The sequence below is a fragment of the Chaetodon auriga genome, chromosome 3, assembly GCF_051107435.1.
Source record: "Chaetodon auriga isolate fChaAug3 chromosome 3, fChaAug3.hap1, whole genome shotgun sequence".
Lineage (NCBI taxonomy): Eukaryota > Metazoa > Chordata > Actinopteri > Chaetodontiformes > Chaetodontidae > Chaetodon > Chaetodon auriga.
Genome location: NC_135076.1, coordinates 29854378 through 29878509, shown reverse-complemented (window position 1 = coordinate 29878509; position 24132 = coordinate 29854378). Strand labels below are relative to the sequence as shown.

The 24132-nt window shown below is 44.3% G+C and overlaps 3 protein-coding genes across 16 annotated transcripts in view; 1 reads left to right on the top strand and 2 right to left on the bottom strand.

Moving 5' to 3' along the window:
• The window catches only part of apc2 (APC regulator of WNT signaling pathway 2), a 34224-nt gene extending 18614 nt beyond the window's left edge, over window positions 1-15610 (top strand). The window contains exons 8-14 of the mRNA XM_076726828.1: window positions 2231-2329; window positions 2838-3243; window positions 3388-3486; window positions 3567-3706; window positions 4486-4680; window positions 5793-6007; window positions 6932-15610. Coding sequence (XP_076582943.1) covers window positions 2231-2329; window positions 2838-3243; window positions 3388-3486; window positions 3567-3706; window positions 4486-4680; window positions 5793-6007; window positions 6932-12491 — 6714 coding nt within the window. The 3' untranslated portion in view covers window positions 12492-15610. The remainder of the gene's footprint in view (window positions 1-2230; window positions 2330-2837; window positions 3244-3387; window positions 3487-3566; window positions 3707-4485; window positions 4681-5792; window positions 6008-6931) is intronic.
• Window positions 1-24132, bottom strand: part of reep6 (receptor accessory protein 6) — a 151659-nt gene that overhangs the window by 123148 nt on the left and 4379 nt on the right. For 2 of the 14 annotated variants that reach the window (XM_076726845.1, XM_076726846.1), the window contains exons 4-6: window positions 22911-23079; window positions 22690-22832; window positions 18689-19456 (exon numbers count right to left, since the gene is read on the bottom strand). In XM_076726845.1, coding sequence (XP_076582960.1) covers window positions 19445-19456; window positions 22690-22832; window positions 22911-23079 — 324 coding nt within the window. In that variant the 3' untranslated portion in view covers window positions 18689-19444. Of the gene's footprint in view, window positions 1-18688; window positions 19457-19489; window positions 22833-22910; window positions 23080-24132 lie in introns of those variants that run through there. The other 12 variants (XM_076726836.1, XM_076726838.1, XM_076726843.1 and 9 more) reach the window with 11 other exon arrangements.
• On the bottom strand, window positions 15602-18547 carry c3h19orf25 (chromosome 3 C19orf25 homolog). Its single transcript, XM_076726848.1, has 3 exons — window positions 18336-18547; window positions 17451-17620; window positions 15602-16934 (listed from the first exon to the last, which is right to left on the bottom strand). The coding sequence occupies exons 2-3, from the start codon at window positions 17590-17592 to the stop codon at window positions 16753-16755; spliced, it is 324 nt and encodes a 107-aa protein (XP_076582963.1). The 5' UTR covers window positions 17593-17620; window positions 18336-18547; the 3' UTR covers window positions 15602-16752.

Here is a 24132-nt window from a genome sequence, read left to right as displayed (position 1 = left end):
TTAGCTGGCGTAGCGTTGGCCTACACACAGTTACCATAGATACAGTTTGACATTTCAACAGTGTCCGAGAGACAGAATGTGACCTTTGATCGAGTTCGTCCCAAACATCAAGAAACTTTTACTTCAGTAACATTTTGAAATGCAGGACTTTTACTTAATCAAATAGAACTTAATCAGCTGCTTTTCTCAGGTGTTTCTTTGGACTGTTGAACATGTGATTCACATTTTTGAGACTCATCACTTCATCTCTTCATCACTTCATCTCTTCATCAAACACTCAGCAGATGAGTCAGTAATAACACTGAGTGGTTCGTTAACGCTGCGGCTGTAAATATGAAACAGTGACCCAGATTACACTGGATTCGTCTGATCAGCTGTACATGAAGGTTCAGCTTCAGCAGAGCCTCCTCCTCCTCCTCTCCCTCCTGCTCCTCCTCAGCTCCGGCTCGTTACTATGCAGAGAATCCAGGTCTTTTCAGCCGTCTCAGAGCTGAGCTGTGATTGGCTGTTGCCAGGCTGCAGGGTTGGCACGGAGTGAGTGTCTGAGATGAAGAGCGCGAGCCTCTTCGTCCTTTCTCTGCTCGCCTTCCTCTGAGAATAACAAGGAGACGCAGCAGAGCTCAGTCAGACAGACTGCAGTGAAGGTTCAGTTCACACACATCGCAGAGACACACGTCCTCTCTGTCCCCTGGTCCTGTCCGTCCCTCAGCAGACAGATCTGCTTTAACGAGGCTTCTGCCTTCATGTCAACACTGTGAGGAGAACAGAGTTCAGTTTGTTTCAAACAGATATTTCTCTCCATTATTCTGGATCGTTCACACAAACACTGACTCTTCTTCTTCTTCTTCTTCTTCTTCTTCTTCTTCTTCTTCACCACTGTTTCCTCTGTGAAAACTGGAGCTGCTGGTTCAGCTGTTTAAAGGATCGTAAAAATCCAAACATGCACCAGCAGGGAGCCGCTCAGATGGAGGTCCTGGTCCAGAGAGACGTGGACTCAGAGGCAGCTGCTGGTGGTTCAATCACAACGTTTGATTTTCTGTTGATCAGTGTGATTAATCTGATGAGGGAGGAGTCACGCCACCATCCTCCATTCGTCCAGTCACAGGACGACTTTAACTGTCCAGCAGCGAATCCTGATAGTCAGCAACACACAAACTGATCGGTTCATCCTGGGCTGCATTTCCTCTCGCCGGCGTCCATTTTGTGGTGGTGTGTGCTGGTTGTGTTTAATGGAGGAGGTTTGGATCAGAGCCACAGATTCAGTCTGTCAGACACACAAGAAGAAAAATATTCAGGTTTCCTTTGTTTAACAGGAGGAACGCACACATGCACACACACGCATGCACGCACACATGCACGCACGAACGCACGCTCTCTCTCTCTCTCTCTCTCTCTCTCTCTCTGCCTCATTTGGATTCAGACTGAAATCCTCGGAGAGTTCCTTTAAAGCTTTCATCCCCCTTTATCCATCCCGTCACCATGGTAACGCCTCAGGGTGTGATGTGTGTGTCTGCAGACAAAGAGGAGGGCTCTGCGTGTGTGTGTGTGGGGGGGGGGGGGGGGGGGGGCGCGGCATTGGGGCCGGCGGGGGCAGTGAAATGAACGTTTCAGTTGAGTTCTGAGGAAACGAGTCCGTTGATTTGACAATTTAGACATCAAAATCACGTCTGTGGTTTCAGTTCATTCACTCATCAAAACACATGACTGAATGAATGAATGAATGAATGAATGAGGACTGCGCTGCTCTCACCATATAAACAAAATGTTGATAAAAAAAAACAAATGAACAATAATAATAGAAAACAGAAACATACAGAAGAAAAAAGAAAAGAGTCTCTAAATGAGCCGTTTGGGTTTTAAATGAGCCACTGAATGATTTTTTATCCTTTTTACTTCACCATGCTGTAATCCATCAGACCTGCAGCCGACGAGTGGAGCAACAATAACAGAGAATATACAAAGCAGGCGGACTAAAACAGATCAGGAGCTTTTTCACTCATTTCACAGCGTTCATGTTTCCATTATGACCTACGATAAGATAACGTCCTGTAATAAACTTCACTCACAGGACTTTGTAGAAACAAATGGTTGAAAGTACTCACTGAAAATCAGAGGCTTAAAACTGACCACAGTATAAATGACACATATCTTATATTACATCCTCCTCCTCTTCTTCCTGTGTGTGTGTGTGTGTGTGTGTGCGTGTGCGTGTGCGTGTGTGCGCATGAAGCTGTCCGGAGCTGAGAAGCCCCCTGCTGGAGAACCGGAGAACAACCAGTCATCAGCTGCTGCAGCAGGAACAGACGCTCCTGCAGACGGAGGCAGCAAGGTGAGGGTTAAAAACATCACGTCAGTCTGTAGTTTTCTGCCTCTGCAGCATGAAGTGATCACACCCGCCAAAAAATAGTTCATCAGCACTTACATGTAAAGTATTCAGGTCATTTACTCAAGTCAAAGTAATAATACTACAGTGTAGAAATATTGTTACAAGTGCTGCATAGAAAACTGCAGTAGAAGTACAAAATTACAAGTATCAAAGTACAGCTTATTTATTAGTATCTAAAGTAAAAGTACTCATGCAGAATGGCTCATTTCAAAATAATATATATCACTGGATTCTAATTACTGATGCATTCATGTGTTCATCACTTTCATGCTGCAGCTGGTAAAGTGGAGCTCATGTGTTATTATTATTATGTAGTGGAGTAAGAAGTACATTTTCCTTTGAGACGTAGTGGAGTAGCATAAGATAGAAATATTCAAATGAAGAACAAGTAACTCAAAAATGGCACTTAAGCCCAGCGCTTGAGTAAAGTTACTCTGAACGCTCTCTTCAGGTGGAGATGGTATTCTGGCTGCTCTCCATGCTCGCTAACAGAGATAAGGAGGAGATGTCTCGGACTCTGCTGGCCCTGTCCAGCTCTCAGGACAGCTGCATCGCCATGAGAAAGTCCGGCTGCGTCCCCCTACTGGTCCAGATCCTGCATGAAGCTCCGGGGGGCAGCAGTGGACCTGGGGAGACTGCAGCAGGCGGGACAGCGATGGGCTGCAGCCGTGAGGCCAAATCCAGAGCCAGCGCTGCCCTCCACAACATCATCTACTCCCAGCAGGACGAGGGACAGGCCCGCCGGGAGATGAGGGTGCTGCACATGCTGGAGCAGATCCGGACCTACTGTGACAGCGGCTGGGACTGGATCGAAAGCCACGCAGGGACACCTTCACCCGGAGGAACCAAAACCACCGGTGAGTAAAGCTTCCTCTAAAGCCTAAGAAGCCAAAACCATGAGTGACGTCATTCATTGGTGGTTTTGGTTTGTCCAGATTTCCACTGATCAGTGACCCCAGTAGATTTATCATTGATGAAACTATTTGTTTTCTTCTCTGCAGACATCCCTGAACCTGTGGACCCTCAGATCTGTCAGGCCATGTGTGCCATCATGAAGCTTTCCTTTGAAGAGGAGTACAGACGCGCCATGAATGAATTAGGTTTGTGAAACACCTACAAGTCTTTTGTTTCTCCGAACATCAGTGACACATTGTGTTAAGAGCTTGGTGTTTTCCTGCAGGTGGTCTACAGGTAGTGGCTGATCTGATCCACCTGGACCAGGACATGTACGGCATGCAAAATGACCCCATCAACATGGCCCTGCGCCGCTACGCTGGGATGGCATTGACGAACCTCACCTTCGGAGACGTTGTCAACAAGGTACAGGGGAGCACGACACTGTGGTGGTTTAGACGGTCCTGGATGGATCAGTGGGTCCTAATGTTTGGCAGCTGGAGCGAGAATCAGAATCAGAATCAGATGCCTTTATTAGTCTCCCGAAGGAGAAATTCCATTTCAGTTACATCCCGTCCAAGAAACACAAAAAAAGACAGAACACGGACAACAAAGGGTAGCAGAGGCTGATCCCACTCAGGGAAATGAACGAATCACAGCAGAAAAAAGTATGAACATGCCTTCTATGGATAAGAGAAGTAGGCTAAAACCAGTGCAGTACATTTACTCAGGCACAGTAGCCTACCTGAAGTACAACTTTGATGTACTTGTACTTTGAGTACTTCTAGTTTAATCAACTTTATAGATGCACTCCATTATTGTTATTAATCTTGCTGTAATTGGTGGCATTTTTTTGCTGTTGGCTTGTCATAAATATCAGAATATTGTTAGCTACAGTGTTACCATTAGTGTTGTTAAGCTTGGTTTTAGCATTAGCACGTGGTTAGCCACAGTGTTAGCATATTTAGCATAATTTAGTGTTAGTGCATTTTAACCTCCTGCTTCTGCCTTCATACCTGCTGGTGATCAAGCTAACAGGAGATGCTGTTTGGTTGAACAGTGTTGTAATGAAACTGTTGGACACCTTTTACAGACAAGAGAGATCTGATGGTCATTTTGCAAATGTGAGGTTTGTCTGTGGCACCTGTTTTGATTGCTGCTGTCAATCATCGAGGTCTGTTTGTTTGACCCGCACCTTCCTTCAGGCCACTCTGTGCTCAAAGAAGAGCTGCCTTCAGGCTCTGGTGGCCCAGCTGGCCTCAGACAGCGAGGAGCTTCATCAGGTGGTCTCCAGCATCCTGAGGAATCTGTCCTGGAGGGCTGATATCAGCAGCAAGAGAGTCCTCCGAGACATCGGCTGCGTGTCTGCACTGATGACCTGCGCCCTGCAGGCCACGAAGGTAACGGAAACAAACCAACCCACACAGAGAAACAGACAGACAAGAACAGTGGAAAACAGCTTCACTTTGGGAGATGATGCGAAAAATCTGTATATCTTGGAGATGTTTTGCTGCATATGAAATTCTAGAAACTGGTTGTTTGAAACATTCAAATTTCTTTCTCTCTTTGCTTCATATTTTCTCTTCTTTCATTGTTTGGTTTATCCTGAAGAATTCCATAACATTGCTTAAAGTAATAGTTTGACATCACTCTCAAATATAGCTGCAGCCAGGAGCCAGTTAGCTTAGCTTAGCTTAGTTCGGCTCTGTCCTAAAGTAACAAAACCCACTTAGCAGCACCTCTAACGCTCACGAACACGTGATATGTCATTTGTTTAATCCATACAAAAACCAAAATGTGAAAATGACTATGTGCCAAACTATTTCTTGGCTCTGAGCAGTTACCAGGCAACCAGCAGACACTCCAGGAAGTTACTGGTCCCAGCCAAGAAGTGTCCAGTGTAGAACTCCCAAGAAAACATTTTTACACTCATTATTTTGTATGAATTAAACAAGATTTGTCAGTCAATGAGCTTCAAAGATGCTGGTAGATGGACTTTGTTACCACTGGAAACAAGGTAGCAGTTGGCTAGTAAAAGCCAAGCTAGCAGTTTCTCCATTTCCAGTCTTTATGCTAAGATAAGCTAATGTAGCTGGTATATTTATCATGTAGACATGAGAGTGGAATCGATCTGAACAGGAAAGAAAAGACTACACCAATGTGTTTTAACCAAAGTACGTTCTTACTGTTACAGGCAGCCATTACTACTAATTGGTTTATGTTCGCTGTGATGGATCACACAACAGGTTTCCAGTGTTTGCTGATTGATTGTCAAATTGTGTGAAACTGAATGAGAATCCAATGGACAGCTGGAGCAGTAGAAAAAAAATGTTTTTGTAAAATGGTTTGTGATGATGTAAAATATACTTAAATTGCAGCATCGTACAAACATCCTTAAGAAAAACATGATGGTTAAAGCTGTGAGTCTTCTCTCTCTTTCAAGATGTTCTGTTTTAATTAATATATTTTCTGTATTGACTGTAAAAACTTTTTGGTTTCGCTGGTTTTCCAGGAGTCGACCTTGAAGAGTCTCCTGAGCGCTCTGTGGAATATGTCGGCTCACAGCATCGACAACAAGGTGGCGATCTGTTCGGTGGACGGAGCTCTGGGCTTCCTGGTCAGCACTCTGACGTACCGATGTCAGACCAACTCGCTCGCCATCATTGAGAGCGGCGGAGGAATCCTTCGAAACGTGTCGAGTCTGGTCGCCACACGAGAAGACTACAGGTGGGTTTCTGAGACTCAAACACTGACTGTCACACTAGGAAAGTAGCGTGACTTTTCATTCCGGACATTGAACATATCACATACACAAATCCCAACTCAAGGGCCACAACTGAGGAAACCTGAGATGTGGTTAAAAATTCCAGAGAAAGTATGTCAACGTTGGGTTTTGTCATCCTTTCTGGCTTCTTGGTTTTATTACAACTATAATGACTTTTAGTTGGATACAAGATTTTTATTCTCAGACTTAAATTAGTAAAAGTGACTTTGGTTAAAAAATCTAATTCGCTCCTGATTTTCACCCTTGTGTCTTTAGATGTTTCAGCCCATTTATTACAAATGATCTATTACTGCTGATCATTTCACAACACTTTTAGATTGTTTTCTTACCTTCCATGTTGTGCAGGATTCACGTATGTTGCAGTGAGATTTGATGTTTTCTGTCTAGTTTAATGTATGGGTTTGTGTAAACTGATGTACAGAAGGTGGAAACAATTTTCCTTGCAGAAGGACGAGTAAATCTAAATCTCATCTAACACTTCTATTACAATCAATCTGAAGAGAACTTGACTGAAATACTGTCTGATTACATTATTGTTGTTTGGATGTATAATGCAGTGAGTTGTGATTTAAGGTTGATGGTAATAGCAGCAGATTTTCTGTTCACAATTATTGATTTTTATACCATGATGAAATGAACGGAAACCACTAGATGTATGGAAGGATGGAAAAACCCTTTAAAAAACCTTAAAAAAACAGCTACACGCTTTAGAAAATGTGTGACGTAAAGAAGAAGTGATTTGTAGTAAAATGGGCTCAAACACGTACAACCACTGGCACGGTCCCTTAACAATACCTGCAGTAAGTAATCATTTGCTTCATCTGCATAAGCAATTTCTTGAAATGTCTTACTTTCTTTCTTCACAGGCAAATCCTCAGGGACCACAACTGCCTCCACACACTGCTGCAGCACCTACGCTCCCACAGCCTGACCATAGTGAGCAATGCTTGTGGAACTCTCTGGAACCTTTCTGCCCGAAGTCCGAAAGACCAGGAGCTGCTGTGGGACCTCGGGGCAGTTAGCATGTTGCGCAACCTTATTCACTCCAAGCACAAGATGATAGCCATGGGCAGTGCCGCAGCTTTAAGGAACCTCCTCACCAATCGACCCCTGAAATATAAGGATGCTGCAGTCGTATCGCCTGGCTCTTGCATGCCCTCACTCTACATGCGGAAACAGAAGGCTCTGGAGGCCGAGCTGGATGCCAAGCACTTAGCAGAGACTTTTGATACCCTCGAGAAACAGAGCCCCAAGCACTTGACCCTTAACAAGCCGCTACGGCACATTGAGAGTCTGGCAAAGGATTATGCATCTGATTCTGGTTGTTTTGATGATGACGAGGCCCCAAATGTCTCCAGTAGCCTTGACACTGGGAGCTTTTCTATGCTGTCCATGTTCCTTACCAACTCTAACTTCCTGCAAAACCAGCCACGTAAGAGGGACAGTGAGCCTGAGAGAGACGTAGACCCACCTCAGATGGTTGAGAAGAGACATGCACCACCTGACGACGTGGTATCTGCTGCTGCAGAGAAGCTTGCAAAAAAGATCACCAACACAGTTGCCAAGATCGACAGGTTAGTGGAGGACATCACCATGCACACATCCTCAGAGGACAGTTTTAGCCTGAGCTCTGAGGACCACCTGGCAGACTGGCCTTATGGACTGGATGAACTCAATGAAGCTCGGGCAAAATCATGCTCCCCATGCCGTCTCTCTGATACAAGCAGTTTGGCGCACAGAGAACGCCTCAGTAGAGCCCATGCCCTCTTGCGCCTCAAAACTGCCCATACAAGTGTGTCAACAGACAGCCTAAACAGCGGAAGCACCAGTGATGGCTACTGTGGTAGCAAAGACCAGATGCGACCTGCTCCAAGAGCTCTAATGATGCAACAACGACCCAACCAGCTTGATCTCAAGGTGGCTCATCAAGATTACCTTAATGTAGCAGCTTCTGTACTGAATGAGACTAACCAGCAAGACATTCCTGAGAGAGATTCAGTGGACAACAAAGATGTGAAAACTCAAGAGTTCAGCAGCACAGATGCAGAAAAGAACCAGGATCAACCTGTACAAACACCTGTCAGTGCATCCACTAAAGTCTCCTCTGATGTCAGCATGACTTCAATTAAACTGTCTCCTTCTTATCAACAGGTCCCACTCATTCAGAGTGTGGCCAAATTTGGTGTAGCAAAGACAGCCATCAGTGTCCAGGCTGCCCAAGCAATGAGAAGGCAAGCATGGGTACCTACTGTGATGACTGGGGGGAGTATTACAAAATTTTCTCCAATGGCATCCACCAGAAGCCCAACCATTGGGACTATGGAGACAGTCCAGAAATACTCAGTGGAGAACACCCCAATCTGCTTTTCCCGCTGTAGTTCACTTTCCTCCCTCTCTTCTGGCGACGGAGCGCTGGATGGGCAAAGTGAAAATGAGCTGGAGAGTGACTCCTCATTAGAAATAATTGAAGTGGAGGATGAACAAGTAGTGAAGAGAGCTGAAGAGGATGAAACCTTGGAAGATCTGAGTGACAGCCAGCTGCTGATGACTGATTCAAAAACCTTCCCCAACAAAGAGACAGATCCCATCGAGATCTCCTGTCCTGCCAAAAGGGAAAAGGTGTTCCTGAGGGGAGCTTCACCAGCCATACTCGAAGACAGATCTCCATCCAGTTCATCTGAAAACTATATACATGAAACACCCTTAGTAATGAGTCGCTGTAGTTCAGTCAGTTCACTCGGCAGCTTTGAGTCTCCCTCTATTGCCAGCTCAATCCAAAGTGATCCATGCAGTGAGATGATTGACGGAACAATAAGCCCTAGTGATCTTCCTGACAGCCCAGGGCAAACCATGCCTCCTAGTCGAAGTAAAACTCCATGTTGCGTTGAGTCAAATGGCCCAGAAACACAGGCCACAGGAACAGCAGGCCAGTGGGAAAGCAGCCTGCGAAAGTTCATGGAGATCGCAGACTCCAAGGAGAGGTTTAACCTTCCTCCTGACCTGGACACCATGATCTACTTCACAGTGGAAAAGCCTACTGAGAACTTCTCCTGTGCTTCGAGTTTAAGTGCTTTGCCTCTTCACGAACACTACATACAAAAAGATGTGGAGCTGAAATTGACACCCTTACTTCAGCAAAATGACAAAAATCTTCCTTTCCCTGATGAAGATGAGCAAGGATATGACCATGGGGAGAGATACAGTGAGGGCAACTCAGATGACGACATAGAAATCTTAAAGGAATGCATCAACTCAGCAATGCCCTCCAAGTTCAGAAAAGTGAGACCTTCCCTGATGACCACAATCCCTCCTCATATTCTCAATTCCCAGGTCCGAAAACCAATACATCTTCCAGTGTACATGATGCTCCCAAATGGCAAAACTCAAATGTGTCCTGGGAGGAGAATTGTCATCCCACAAAAGGACTTGAAATTTGATGAATCATCCTTTACTGATTCTGCTGAAGGCACACCGGTCAACTTCTCCAGCACAACGTCGCTAAGTGATGAAACACTTCAGTATCCAGTGAAGGAGAGAGGGGCTAAAGACTGCACCGCTAAAGGTATGAACAAACAGGAATTGCTTGATGATGAGGCAAAGAGGATCGAAGACTTGAGGATATTCTCACACTTCCACAAACCCAACAGGATGAACTACCCACCTGAGATGCAAATGAACCGAACAACCAAACATGTCATTCCCACTCAGAGGGTGCTCATGCAAAGCAAGGAGGTAGCCGATAGAGTGGCAAGCCAAAGAAATCGAGATCAGTCACCTAACCAACAAAAGAAGAGACAAGGTCAAGGCCCTGCCAGGAAACTGGAACTGCCTGTCATAAAGAAAAACACTGACAGTAACCTTAATATGACATCACAAAAAGGAAACGCACTCTTTCGACAAATGACACATTCTTCAGAGGACAGTAACGGCTTCTATGATGACGAAAATGAAAAAGATGACGCAATGAAACGAACAACTAGAAAACATATCAGGGAAGCAAGTAAAAACACTCTCTCTCAGAGCATGACAAATATTGTCAGGATTGACAATTCCCAAGGAAAGTCCAGAGGGTTTCACAGGATAAAACAGAATCTGATAAAGGATGAATCCCTGGGATGTTACTCACTCAGCTCCTCTCTCAGTTCACTGAGTGATGCCGAGTTTGAGGATCATAAATCAAAAGCCCAGCAAATATGGTACAAAAACAGACACAACAAAACACTGAATATGGTGCAACAAACAAAGCCTGTAAGCATTCATAGCCAATACGAAGAGCCAAGCTCGCCAAGCTCTGTCAGCATGGATTCAGAGGATGACCTCCTTCAGAAATGCATAACATCTGCCATGCCCAAGCAGAGAAAGAAGCTTGCTGCCAGGAAGAAGAAAGCAGAAAATACTCAAAAACAAAAACAAAAAGCTTCTGATGGGTGGAACATGGATGAGGAAATGGATAGTGATGATACGGCATGGGATAAAGATTCAGACCTCAATAGTGTTGAGTGGAGAGCCATACAAGAAGGTGCTAATTGTGTTGTCACTGGGCTGCAGGCATCAAAGTCTCAAGAGCCATCTTCTGAAGAAACTGAATCAGTCCTGTCATTCATGTCAACATCCAGCTTTACACCCAAAGAAAGGAAGTTTGCTAAAGACAAAAAGGCAAATAAACCTCTAGACTTTGCTCAGCGCAAGCCAGTTCCAAACTTACCAGTGGTTTTCAGAGGCAGGACAGTGATCTATACACCGAAAAAAGAGACAGCTCCATCGCAAAGACCTCCTCCCAGAAAAGTTCCAACCAAGACAGATGCCCCAAAGAACCCAAACCTCGCTCAGCACAGATCAAAGAGCCTTCACCGATTAGGCCACCCGCAGGACACTGAACTGTCTTTGCCAAAGAGGAGCTCTACTCCACCTCCAAGGATACCAAAAAGTTCATCCTCTGGATCATCGCAAAGCTCTACACCATCCAAACAGTCACAAAAGAAGATAACATCCCCAACTCAGACAAATAAAACCATCCAGAAAAAGAATGCCTCACCAACTAGTAGCCCACCAGCTAGTAGTCCCCCAGAAAGGAAGGGACGCTCTCCTATTGTGAATCAAAATGAAAAATCCCCACCACCTAAAACTCAGAAGTCACCCGTCCGAATCCCTTTTATGCAAAATTCAGTCAGGCCCAGACCTCTGTCACCTCTGGTGACAAACCAAATCAGCAGACAAACCAGTCAGGTCAATGGGAAAAGGGTGACACCCGCCAATCGATTTGAACTGGTCAGGATGACTTCTGTCCACTCAAGCGGTGGTGAGTCTGATCGCAATGGATTTTTGAGACAGCTCACTTTCATTAAGGAATCAAAGACTGTGCTGAGACGTGATGGTTCTTCACGCAACATGCCTGGATCTCAAAATGGATCACCCCGCAGAGCAGTTCCTGGAGCTTCAGCTGTCTTCCTTTGCTCATCACGCTGTCAGGAACTTAAGGCAGCTGTGCAAACCCAAAGAAGGGTGCAAGTTAAAGGGCCAGGACAAGCACAGCAAGTCCAGAGGCCAGACCGTGGCCTTCAGAAACAGACTACAACCCTCTCGAGAGCGACCTCCAGTGAAAGGGACCTATCTGCAAGACGCCCGGGCAGGAGAACTAGCTCCGAAAGCCCCTGCAGGGTCGCTCAGCAAAGAGAGCAAAGAGGGCCTGGCAGAGTGCCTGGAGCCAGACAGCAACAAGACAAAGATACCTTTAAGCGTCACGCCTCATCACCAAGCATAAACATACTGAGTCGGGTGACCAGCCGTTCTTCCCTCCGTTCTTCTTCATCTGATTCGAGCGGAAGAGCAAAGAGCGAGGATGATACAAAGAAAAAAGGGCAGAGATCTGCATCTCATCTAAATGACAGAGTCACTTGGAGGAGGATCAGGGATGAAGATGTACCTCAGATCTTGAAAAGCACTCTGCCAGCCAATGCATTACCTCTGGTGCCTTCTCCTGATGGGGAAAAGCCAAAGCCACCAGCGCTTCCAGGAAAACTGCCAACCATTCTACTTGCATCTCGCAAGACCAGTGACGCAACAGTCCAGACTGAAGACTTTTCAAACAAGACAAACTCGAGCACCTCTCCATCAGTTGAAACTGCTCCAGTGATCTCAGAGGATGTGGCACGACTAGCGCTGCTCAGAAAGATTAGTGCCACCTCCGGGAGTAACATCCAGGATGGAGATTCAGACGGCTCCCTGAAGAGCCACAGCACCATCTCCACAGGAACGTCAGACAGCCACATGGGTGGAGTTCTCCATTTCCGCCAAGGATCCCCCAGCAAGGCTGCTCGAATCACTCCATTTAATTACATCCCAAGTCCTATGGCATGCTGCCTACAAGACACACAAAACCAAGCAGCCACAATCAATGAGAAGTCAGGGGGGAAAAGTGAGTCATAGGGCATTTAGCGGACAACATGGGCAATGTGGATGATTCTACTGCGTTCCTGTATGAAACTCAGCACAGGTGGACAGACTAGGAATGTGCTGATCCTTTTACCTCGGGTATTGACCCTTTACTTTCTCCTTTCACTGCATTCAAGTTATCTTCTCTGAACAATTGATCGCAGCTTCCATCTACCATTCATACAGGGTTGGATGTATGCATTGAGTGAGGTCTGACATGACCATTAATAACTGAGAGATGCACTTCAGAGAAAAATCTCATTCCAAACGGAAGAGCATCTTTTTGTACTTTTTTTTGTATTTGTAGAATATTCATTGCCTGGTAGAAATGTAGTAAAAACATAAATCAAAAGACAATGAACTTGATTTCAGCACATGAATCACCATCTGTCTCCTGCACAGAATCGATAAAAGAACAATATTATGCAAACTTTTGAAGGATAACTCAGCTGGACTTTTACCTGAAAAGGTACGAACTGTGGCGGACTGTTGACAGACTCTCACAAAGGACACAAGTACACAGACATGTAAATCCTTTTTTTTTTTTTCCCCATACAGTACATCAACGCTTTGGGCCTTTGCCTCACCACTCAACTGACTATGATACACTGTTAGCCTTTCCCGTTACATACATGGAGCCCAGTGGGGTTGGGGGTACATTTTTGATGAATCATTTCTTCAAATGAATAGTTCAATCACCTCCATTCCATCTGTCTTTGTTCTTTCAACACTAGCTGTAGGCGTCTAGATAATATATGCTTGGCCTGAGATCTGCAGGTATTCTCTCAAGCTGTTTCACGGCAGCTCACCACAGTATTGTGATATCCATGACAAATGAATACGAACTTAACCTGTTCAAAACTTCACACTGATGCAAAAGTCCATAAATCCTACTCAGTGATTTGCAGCATTGCCTTCAATGGGCCAATACAAGCAGAAATACTGTATTATGGGATTGGTATCTCGGTATACACAATGTTGTAGATTTAAATATCTAATCTCACACAGTAGATATCGTCATATCACCCAACCCTACTTTGCTAAAATTAATTTGAGGGTATGATTTATCACAAATTTTCACCCCGGCACCTCTGGACTCCAGTTCCATCACTGCTGTGGAAATATTATAGCAAATACCATCGTTTTCCAAACTATCAGCTGATTGGGAATAACTTCACACTGTACTCTTTGTCTTAATCAGTATTGTAAATAACTTGCAGATATACAAATCTCCAAAGCTTCCTGGTGGGCAAAAGAATCTGTGTTGCCCCTGACAGCATGCTAATATATTCACTGGGTGTACAAACACACCTGTTAACGTTGGAGACGTAGGACGACGACGACGACGTTGGCATTCAGTGGTAAAATACTGTCCTTTCTAAAGCCCGACAAGAGCATTACTAGCCACCTGTATTCAAGTGCCGCAAAGACCTATAATGCTATAAACTGTCAGCGTAGATGAACAAAGCCTCCGTGAATCGAATGTGACGACATTATATTTGTGTTTGCTACTAGATTCAGACACTGTTTGCTGTTGAATATTTCCTGTCGGGAAACAAATGTTGGGCTTTGAGTCGATGGACGTGTGTCCTTACAGAACGCATCCACTGGAAGTCTTTAAAATAACGTGTTAATATCTGCTTAACTGTGTTGCTGTAAAAGTAGTGATAGGTCGAGAAGAAGTCGAATATAAAGACGATGAATATTCTCTGTAGTTGTACCATCACTCCTCCATGTGTGCTCAAAGACAGCAGAGGGCTGGACGGAATTAACATTACTCTACATTAAGGGGCTGTTTATTCAGAAAAACACACTTTTGCATTTACTGTCACCCTAATGTATTTCCAAAGCATGTTTTGAGTATGAACAAAGCCCAAGTAGCCTTTGAATGCAAACCTTTCAAATCCCAGTGACCATTATGAAATAGACGAGTGATTCCCACCGAGGTCTACTGTATCAGACGCTCACCTGGTCTATAGAGTTTTAAACATTCAGGGTCAGTAAGAGTTTGAGTTTGTGAAATGAGGTTTCTCCGTGGTTCTTTGTCACCTTTTGTTAGAATCCTGCCGGAGAAATTCCAGTAACTGTAGCTGTCTTCCTAAAATCTGTGCACTCTGTAAACACACAAAGACTGAGAGGAAACTGCTTTTGTGAACATCTGAGTCCATATTTCACAGAGGTGATGACTCCATCAGCTGCCTTGAGTCACGACAGTCCTGAAAGGTCCAGTCTGTGGATGGACATTCACACCACACACACACCTGCTGTGGATTACAGGACGGTCATGACTCCAGGTGTCAGTCTGGCTCTTGATCCATCACAGTGCATCAGATGATCAGAGGTCTGAGAGGAGCAGCCTGAAGCAGGAATGACTCACTCAGCTGCTGCTGCTTCGTTTCGTCTCTCTTGACCAGACGAGGTGTGAAGCAGCGCCTGGATTCAACGGGCTCTACTTCATTCTGCAGTCACAGGATCTGAATTTGCTTCTAATCGTTTCACACAAACTCTTTTGTCCCTTATTTGAACCCATATCTGTAGACTTGAAAGGTGGATTTCTGAAAGGTGGATTTCTAAACTTTTAAGCTGAGTGTTTGATACTGAAAAGACTTTGGGTGGAAAAACATCACTTCAACAGCCCCGAAAAGAAAAAATCAGGATGAAAAGATGAACATGTGTGAATGAGATGAACAGGGAATCTAGTTCCATGTTTAAAAGCCATCAGAAGGTCCTGGAAGTTTGTTCGCCATCACCGTCGGCGGCCTTGTTCACGCCTGGCGGGAAACTGAGTTTTAAGTAACGTAGCTTAAGTTCAGCGTCCTCCAATTCACAAATTAAACTATTTAAATATTCAAATCCGAACGCGTGACTGAACCAGTCCTCAGAAAATCAGACAAATGATTGGACGCCTCCGAAGGGAACAGCTTAATTTTTGATGGACATGAGTTATCAGAGGATGTCCTGTGTCACTGATCAATGCAATGGTGGCGAGGTCCCTGCCTTCTGAGCGTGAACAAGGCCACAGAGGCGTCCGGCGCCATGTGAAATAGGCAAAGCAGCAGAGGTGTGTCATAATAAATGTTTCCATCCAATAAAAAGTGACGTGTTTCATTAAAGCTGTGTCGGCTTTGCTTCACACAGACGCACACACGGGACAGGACACATGATCAGCAGCCTTTTATTCGCTTTGGTTCTGATTCACTGATAAAAGAAACGGTTGTTTTAGACACGACACTAAAAATCCAGTAATGTGGGAAATCCAGCTTCCTGTTCTCACTGGAAACTAACAGATTCCTTCCTGACATGTTTTCAGTGAAAGCTCATCAGGCTGCAGCAGTCTGTGTCTGCAGAGCTTCTCAAGGCTGAAACTCAGCTGCTCAACTGAAAACATTTGTTGAGATTATCTCCGACTGCTGAAGCCTCATTTTAACTTCACACGTCTTTGAAATGAGGAACCTTTCATGTCCAGTGTGAACAGAAAGAATGACTACAGCTTTGGATGGTAATGGGGGCAGATCTGATCCTTCACCCCCTCAATAACACTACAAATCCACGTGTTGCCCGGCAGATGTCGCCATCTTAACTGCATCAGATGATGGAAACAGACTTTGAGCTCAGCGGCTTCAGCAGAAAGGTTAGTTTCCCTGCGAGACACACAGGATGTTTGAACATGAGCCATCTGAATCTTAAGGATTTGACCAAGACACGACACATTTAACGTGGAGCGAACAAATAAAACCATTAAAACGAGGCACAAACCAACTTCACGTTCAGCCTGAGCACAAACATCTTAACACCGCTTAGATTCGACGAGCAAAGAGGGCTGAGCAGGCTGATTAATCAATTCTGATTATTGATAACTGATTCTAATCTCATCCTTTGTCAGGTCAAACTATCAACGGCCGTTCTGATCAGCGTCTCAAATATGAGAATTTGTTTTGTTTCCCTCAGTTCAGAACAAATGTCAGAGTTTCAGCTTCACTTCACTGTGAAAGGAGGAAACTGCTCCTTCAGGCAAACCCTGACTCAGTCCAGCCGTCAGCTGCATTCAGTTACTGTGACACAAACCCAACATCTCCCGCTCATCACAGGAACACCTCGATTCAGGGGTCAGAGGTCAGATGGCAGAAGCACCACCAGGGTCTGGCTCAAAGGCACTTTGGCAGTTTTGATCAGAGTCAGTCAGTGAAGTCATCAGGTCATCTGCACTGAGAACGTCCCCGACAGAGGACAGTCTGTAACAGAGACAGGTGAAGAGTCAGAGTGCTTGACCTTTGACCTCCGCCACATCCTTTTCCAGCTGTTCTCCTGCAACTCGCAGCTCCTCCCTCTGCCGCAGCAGCCGACCTCTGACCTCCTGCAGTCGCTCGTTCAGCTCCAGATACTGCCGACACTGCTGGAACCTCAAGTCCACATCGCTGTCCAAAGGCCGGGACAAGTCTGAGGACGGAGAGGAGAGACAGTCAGAAAACAACAGGAGAGACAACCAACTACATGAAAGATCCCTGTCCTTTACTGACTGGTTGTCCTGGTTTTTTTTTACAGACTTTGTGTTTTTTTTTTATTTTTTTGACTGGCGTGCTGCAGTGAGACCATGCTGAAAATGACACGAATGTCCTCTTTGTCTCCGTCATAAATAAGACGGACGTCCCTCTGAACAAGTGGTTCAACTTCACAACACAGAAAAATGGCAGTGACTAACACTGAGAGATCAAAGTATTCTGAGCTTTTACAGTTTCACCTGTTCAATGACAACATGCTGGATGATGACGTCCTGTTGATCCAATGAGACAACACAACACAACACAGATTTTCCAGAGTCTGATTGGTTCACTCTGTTTCTGCTCCAGCTGAAGTCTGCTGGACGTCGTATCATTTTTAACTTATTTCATTTGATCTTTATTTCACCAGCACTGAATGTGGACGATGTAACTCTGCAGGTCTGTGTGGATTCACCTTGTCCGGTCTGCTCCAGGATGCTGAAGACCGGGTCGTTGGGAGCAGCTCGGTTGATGTCCTCCAGGATCTGGTCCACACCGGGGGGGTCAGGACGGCTGGGCAGAACCATCCGCTTCTTATTTTTTGAACCAATATTCATTCTGCTGACTCAGCTTCACGTCCTGCATCTGAAAACAAACCGTTCATCACGTTCAGTGGAGAGAAACGACACATTTTTTTTCATTTAGCTGTCAAAATAACCCTCCAGGCTGTCCCTCCAGGTTTTCCATGTTAGACGTGATTAACTGACTGGACTTTAATGTCTGCCACTGATCACTGTTCAGCAGTAATATTAAAAGCTATTGAAAGTTAGCTCAAATCTAATTCTGCTTATTTAAGTCGACTCTTTATCTATGTCGTCTTCACCGTGTTCAGCTGAGTGAATGTGTGACACGTTCCCCAGACCTCTGTTCAATTCTACATTCAATTAAGAAATACTTCAATTATTGAATTGTCTGTGAATATACATAGACAGTAACTTTGACAGCGAATTAAAATACATTACCGAAGTGCTACGTCTTATTCTTCCAGTGTTTTTTTTTTAAATAAAGACTCAACTTACAGAAATTCAGCTACCGTCAGTTACCGTCCAGCAGCACGCAGAGGACAGCAGTGCTAACTAGCTAGCTAGCTAGACAAATCGGTGCGGACGTGGAAATTAGTTGCAGCTCGATGAAACATTTCTCAGCCGAATTAAACAAAAAGGCTTTAAGATTCAATAAATAGCTTCGACAGAGACACAGGACAGTGTTAGATGTGCCCATAAGCAGCTATATCTTAACTCTGAGAACCACTAAAGGGAATTCGGCACTTGTTTGGCCACAGCTGCTCGTCAGTGCTCACCGGTGAACAACTCTCAGCTCTTCTCCGGACTTTGTCCTCCACCTCAGGCCGGACAGCAGGACGCTAACTGACCAAACTCTGCCGAAAACACGAAAACTAGTCAGCAAACACGACCGAAAGCTGCTGGATGGATAAAGCGCTACTGCCCGGCACGTCAACGCGCTGCCTGCCACGTCAAACGTCACGTTGAGCGCACAGAGGCCCCGCCTTCTACATGACACGTCATATTCTAGTCGTCTTCTTTGCTTCGTTCTTCTTCTGCTCCTTCTTGAACGTCACGTTCAGCTGCTCTAGCTGTCTGAAGTCTCGCTTTGATGAGGCTGTGATCTCTCGTATGTGCGACAGCCAGACAATTTGTTTTATTCTCATTAGTACTTTTTATTTCTTATCCAAATGTAATTGTCATATCAAGGTCATAATCTCATTTATGTTTATAAACAAAACAAAAACATAATCCAGAACTGTAACCCATGTAAAGGAGGACACACAGTGTCACTGATGGGGAGCACCTAAAACCAGGTCCAGCACATGTTGACACAGCAGACTGACCTCCACCAGCTGCAGGCACTGGCTGCTGTTCCTGCACACCTGCTGCAGGTGTTTAATATAAATCCAACAAAACGACAGGAAGTGCTGCTGTAACACTCACTGCCTTCCCAGCAGTTCCTGTCGTGGCCTGTAGGAGGCGACACTGTCCTCTGTGCAGGTTGGCAGGTGTCAGTCTCAAAACGACGAAACAGCTCCACCTAGTGGAGAATCTGCAGCCTGCTGAGCGTGAGCTGGTGAGTTAGCTGTTAGCCAGTTTCAGGTGCTTCACATCTAAAAAATAAGATAAAATATCCCTCTGACACCCAAAGTCATTAATAAATACCAATAAATAAAATGAAAACAATTAGGAAGACTGTTGTAAATCAGAGTCTGTCATTCAGTCCTCAACACTTTCATATAAAATCCTGTGAGACTGATGCAGAAATATAACATCTGATAGAAAAATGAAGTCAGTCTCTTGGACAGGAAGTCATCTTCTCTTTGTGATCTGTGAGGATGAAGAGGAAAACCTTCGCTCTCTGCTCCTCTTCCTCACCAGGGCTCCTCATCTTCCTCTGCTGTTAACTGAAGGACTGAAAAAACAAGTTGTTAAGGTCAGAAAACAAAAGGGCTGATGATTAACAAATTCCCAGGAATTGTAAGAGACATCATTAATTCACTTGCACATAATTAAAGCCAATTAACTGTTAGTGTATCTACACACTGTAACTCTGAATACTTTTAGGTTTTATGAGGAAAACTGTAAAATAACTCCATTTTGACAAAGATTTTGTTCTGTGATGAGAAGATAATTAATTACTAAAAAAAACAAGCCTGTTGAGAGTCCTTCCTGTTCCTCCTGTAAAGTCAACGAGCTGTTGTCATGTGATCAGGAGGAAAGGAGGAGGAAACAGACGTGTCGTTATAACCTATGATGCTCTTCGTCCGTCGGCGTCTGTAACTTACCGTCAGTCGACACTGAGCTCATCCTGACGGGCAGACAGAAAGCAACAGACACACAGCCAACAGTTAACAGACTCGTTCACGTTACAGACAACAGCTCCACCGCGACTACTGCAGTCCGGCTTGTAACCAACAGACATTAAACGTCTCTGCATCAAATGGGCCCTTGGTTCATCCTCCAGACTCACTGCTTCGTCCATAAAGGGTTAATATCAATCCTGAGAACGGTGCACGGTCAGTGCTGCACATTAAAGTGATCAGAGATTTAAATACAGATAAACCATGTTTTCATTTGTATTAAATGGATCACTGACATATTTTATTTTACTTGAAGATCAACTTCAAAGTTCAAACCAGACCAGTTTACTGTAGTTCACGTCTCTATCACAGCTTCAAAACTGGAACATCTAAAATATCTTTATTCTAATCTTCACATTCAGACTGGACATTAAATGAACTCACGGCTGCTGTGAAGTTTTAGCTAAAAGCTCTGCGCCTCCATCGTAGCTGCTGAGCTAACGTTACGTTAGCTGCTGCTCAGCCTGAACGTTTGAGAGATTAAAGCAAAGACCTTCAAAATCTGTCAAAACTGTACTGACTTAAAATTATACGACACATTTGACATATCACTGATGTAGTTTTTGATTAACTTAAGACATGAGACATTTTCTAAAGTTATAAAATCATATTGCTAAAAAGTAGGAAAAACTCTTCTACACCCGTCTCATCCACCAGGTCTGTGACACCGACACATTTTAATTAGCATTTTATTTATGACCAACTTCAAAGAGAAGTTCATGTAAAAAAAGGCAACTGTTGTTCACATTTAGTGATTAAAGCTACTGAGAAACTTAAAACTAATTCATTATTCTCAAAATGATCTTTCCATTTAATATATTTACTGACGACAGCTGTAGTTTTACACCTCTTAATAATGACTGTCTTTAAGTTAAAGTCAAAGAAATCTGATATCATTTCAGGAGAGGAGAAAATATTGATGTGACAAATTTAAAAATGACAACTTTTGTTGTTTTATTAATTAAGATTACCATTTATAACCCACTAGCGTTAAGTGTCAGTCAATATGCTACCTAAGTACAGCACATGAGAGTGGAAACTGATGATGTGCACAGTCAGCTGACAGGATGCTAACAGCATGCTAACAACACGCTGCCAACAGTCTCAACTCTCTGTCTTTGGTCCAGCTGACAAACACTGACTTTCAATGCAAGTTAGCAGAAAACAGTCAACACTTTCATTTTGTTGTCTGGTGGAGCTGCAACTCATGAAATTAAGCTAACATTAGCTAAACTAATGATAGCATGCAGCTAACGGAAAACCCTGCATGAGTTTAGGTCATTCTGCTTACAGCTGGTTAACTCACGTCAGTCTACAAGAAGTCAGACACAAAGAACTCAACACGTTCATGAAGGCGTCCCTCAGGAGTCAGTGTTGAGTCTGTTTTCTTTATGCAAAGATATTTCTTGTCCAGGAAGTCGGACAGACTGACGCCTGGCCAAAGTTCTGATTGGTAGAGCCTGTCGATGAGGTCGCCTTCGTTCTTTATGATATTTTAAAAACCCTCAGTCAGAGGAGGTCATCTCTCTGCTGCTAGTCTTAAGAGCTGCAGGTTGGGGGAGGAGGGCGTCCGAAGCTTTCAGGTCTGTTGTGGTCTGTGTGGAGGATCCTGTCAGCTCCATCTGCTGCACCGCCCCAGAAAAAAGCTGCTTTACCTTTAAACCTTTACAGCACTGATGGTCTACAGGGGTCACTGAGGTTCATGCTAATTCTGTTCACACCACATTCACTGTCTGGACAATACGCTCCTAACACCAAACCAGTTGACTTACCATACTGGTTAACCCAGGAAAGGCTGGAACAGGTAACAAGACAGCTGGGTTAGCATGTTAGTGCCCATCTCAAATCTGAGTCCACAGTTCATTTGCACCGTCATATCGAGGCTGGAATGGCTCCATGTGGGGGATGCTAGCAGGACTTCACACTGTTAGTCTGAGTGCAGTTTTACTAGTCATTGCAGTTAGGGTTCACACAGGAGGACCCGGAGACATCTTCAGTGTCCCAAAGAGAGAAATTTTAAAAAAAAAATGTAGTTAACTAAATTAATGCTGGTGTGTTCAGTGGAACTCTGAAATGCAGATTAGCACCACTGACCAATAGAAAGACTGCATGAACAATGCTAACATTTTAGGAACTGAAAAGAGCAAAAAGTTGAGTCGACGGTACAAAAACACGAGCTTGCTAACTCAGAGTTTAGAGGCAGGAAGAGCTTTTCTGATTACTGCTAGCAAATCCACAGCTAGCATGCTACATCTTAGCTAACCAGCTACAGAAGCTCACAACTAGAAACACTGTTGTAAAATCAGAATCTGCAAGAAATCATTATATCAACACGCTGATGAACTTCGCGGTGAAAAAATACAGTTTGTCCTGAAGGTAGCACTGTTGGGTCCTTAAAATTTGAAAGGGTTCATCAAATTTCATGACAATCTGGTTCTTAAGAAATCTTACATTGACTGGACAAACACACTGATGAACCAACATCTCTGCCAAACAAGCACGACTGCACTGAAAATATGTGATGACGTCAAAGAAGGTGCTGGAACCTCAGGCTGAATCCGCAAACTCCAAATCACAAAAAGAAACCCAGAAACTGCAGCTCAACACAGCAGGAGCTGCACATCTACATGTTCTACTTCTATGAGCACAGAGGGACTGACGTGGACTGAAAAACTGTCAGAGTGATGAGCTGGTGCTCTGAAGATACTGAGCTGGAGTCAGGACATGGTTAGCTTAGCTTAGCATAAAGACTGGAAGTGAGAGGAAGCAGCTGTATTTTACTTACCGGTCGCTCTTCGCTCGGCTCTGATGGAGCCACTTTAGCTGCCGATGTTTCCGCTGATGTACTCGGTAAACTTTTAGGCTCAGACTGAGTGACTGGCGGTATCGGAGTCACCAGAGCTTTGTTCTTTATCAGAGTGGCCAGGACTGAAGAGAGGGAAGGAAGGAATATTCAGTCAAAAAATGCTAAATGCTACAGCGTACTGCTGTTGAACTGGTCTGTACCTTCTCTGGTGATGTTCTCGGCGGCACTCATGGCCTTCCCGCCGAGGTTGCTCACCATGTTGTCCACCGTGGCCTCGTGGCGGAGGAAGATGGGCCGAACCACTTTGTTGTAGATGATCTGGGAGCCATTCCATGACATTGGAGCCATGCACCACAACAGGAAGAGACACTGGAACCACAGAGGACAGGAGGACATTAATCACTGAGCTCACTAGACAAATACTGCTATATGTACACCCTGATAATCAGCAGTCATAGCCAGGTGTGCAGGGATCAGGGCCCTGAAAATGAACAGAATTTTGTCCATTCGGGTCCCATCAACAAGTCACAGCTTCTGTATGGATGACTTGACAATAAACTTGAGTATTGAGGGTTAAAGGTCAATTTAAAGGTGACAGAGTTTGGAGTTCTGAATGACACCAATGTGGCAGCACTCATTGGTCATTACATTCAGTGACTGTGGTGTTACTTTACACAATAAGAATAACTTGTTCCATTTGATGTGCGGTTTCCTGTCAGTCACTACTGTAGCTGCTGAGCTAACGCTATGTTAGCCAACCTTTGCTAATGCTGCGGTTTCGCGGGCTGACCACAGAAGCTGCTCGGCTCTGAACGGTCTGAAGGTTCTAACTGAAATGCTGAGCAATAAAAATGTCCCTCCTGAGCCACCGTCACCCTACACAGTTATATGTACTCTGTTGTATGGATATATTAAAACTAATTTTATTTCTATTTTTGGTTTCACTTCTCAGAGGCTAATGTCAGTTATTTGTTGTTCCTTATGATCTGAACAGATTCTGTGGATTGAGAACATTTTCCATGTTTGTTTTGTTGCTGTGACTGTTGCAGAGTGTTGGTTTGGCCAAGGGCTCATCTTTGGGTTTAACATTGGAGGGGTTGACATTTCATCCCATTTAAGAAAGTCCAGGGGTGGATTTATTTATTTATTTTTTTTTTAAAGGGATTTAAATTCACACAAGGTGAAGAGACACACCTGAACAACATCATGTGTATCCTAAGTAGAGCAGAGCAACACCATAAAATCATAAAGTTTGAGAAAAGAACCTATTTTCATGCAGACATTTTGGATTCCAGCATTATCCTTCACTGAAATTCAGTCCAGCCTTGTTCTGTTTGTCACAATGAAACAGTATTTAATCCCTTCATCTTATTTATACTTCTGAGTTGTTGTTTTTTTCAGCAGTGATCGCCATCAAGGCCT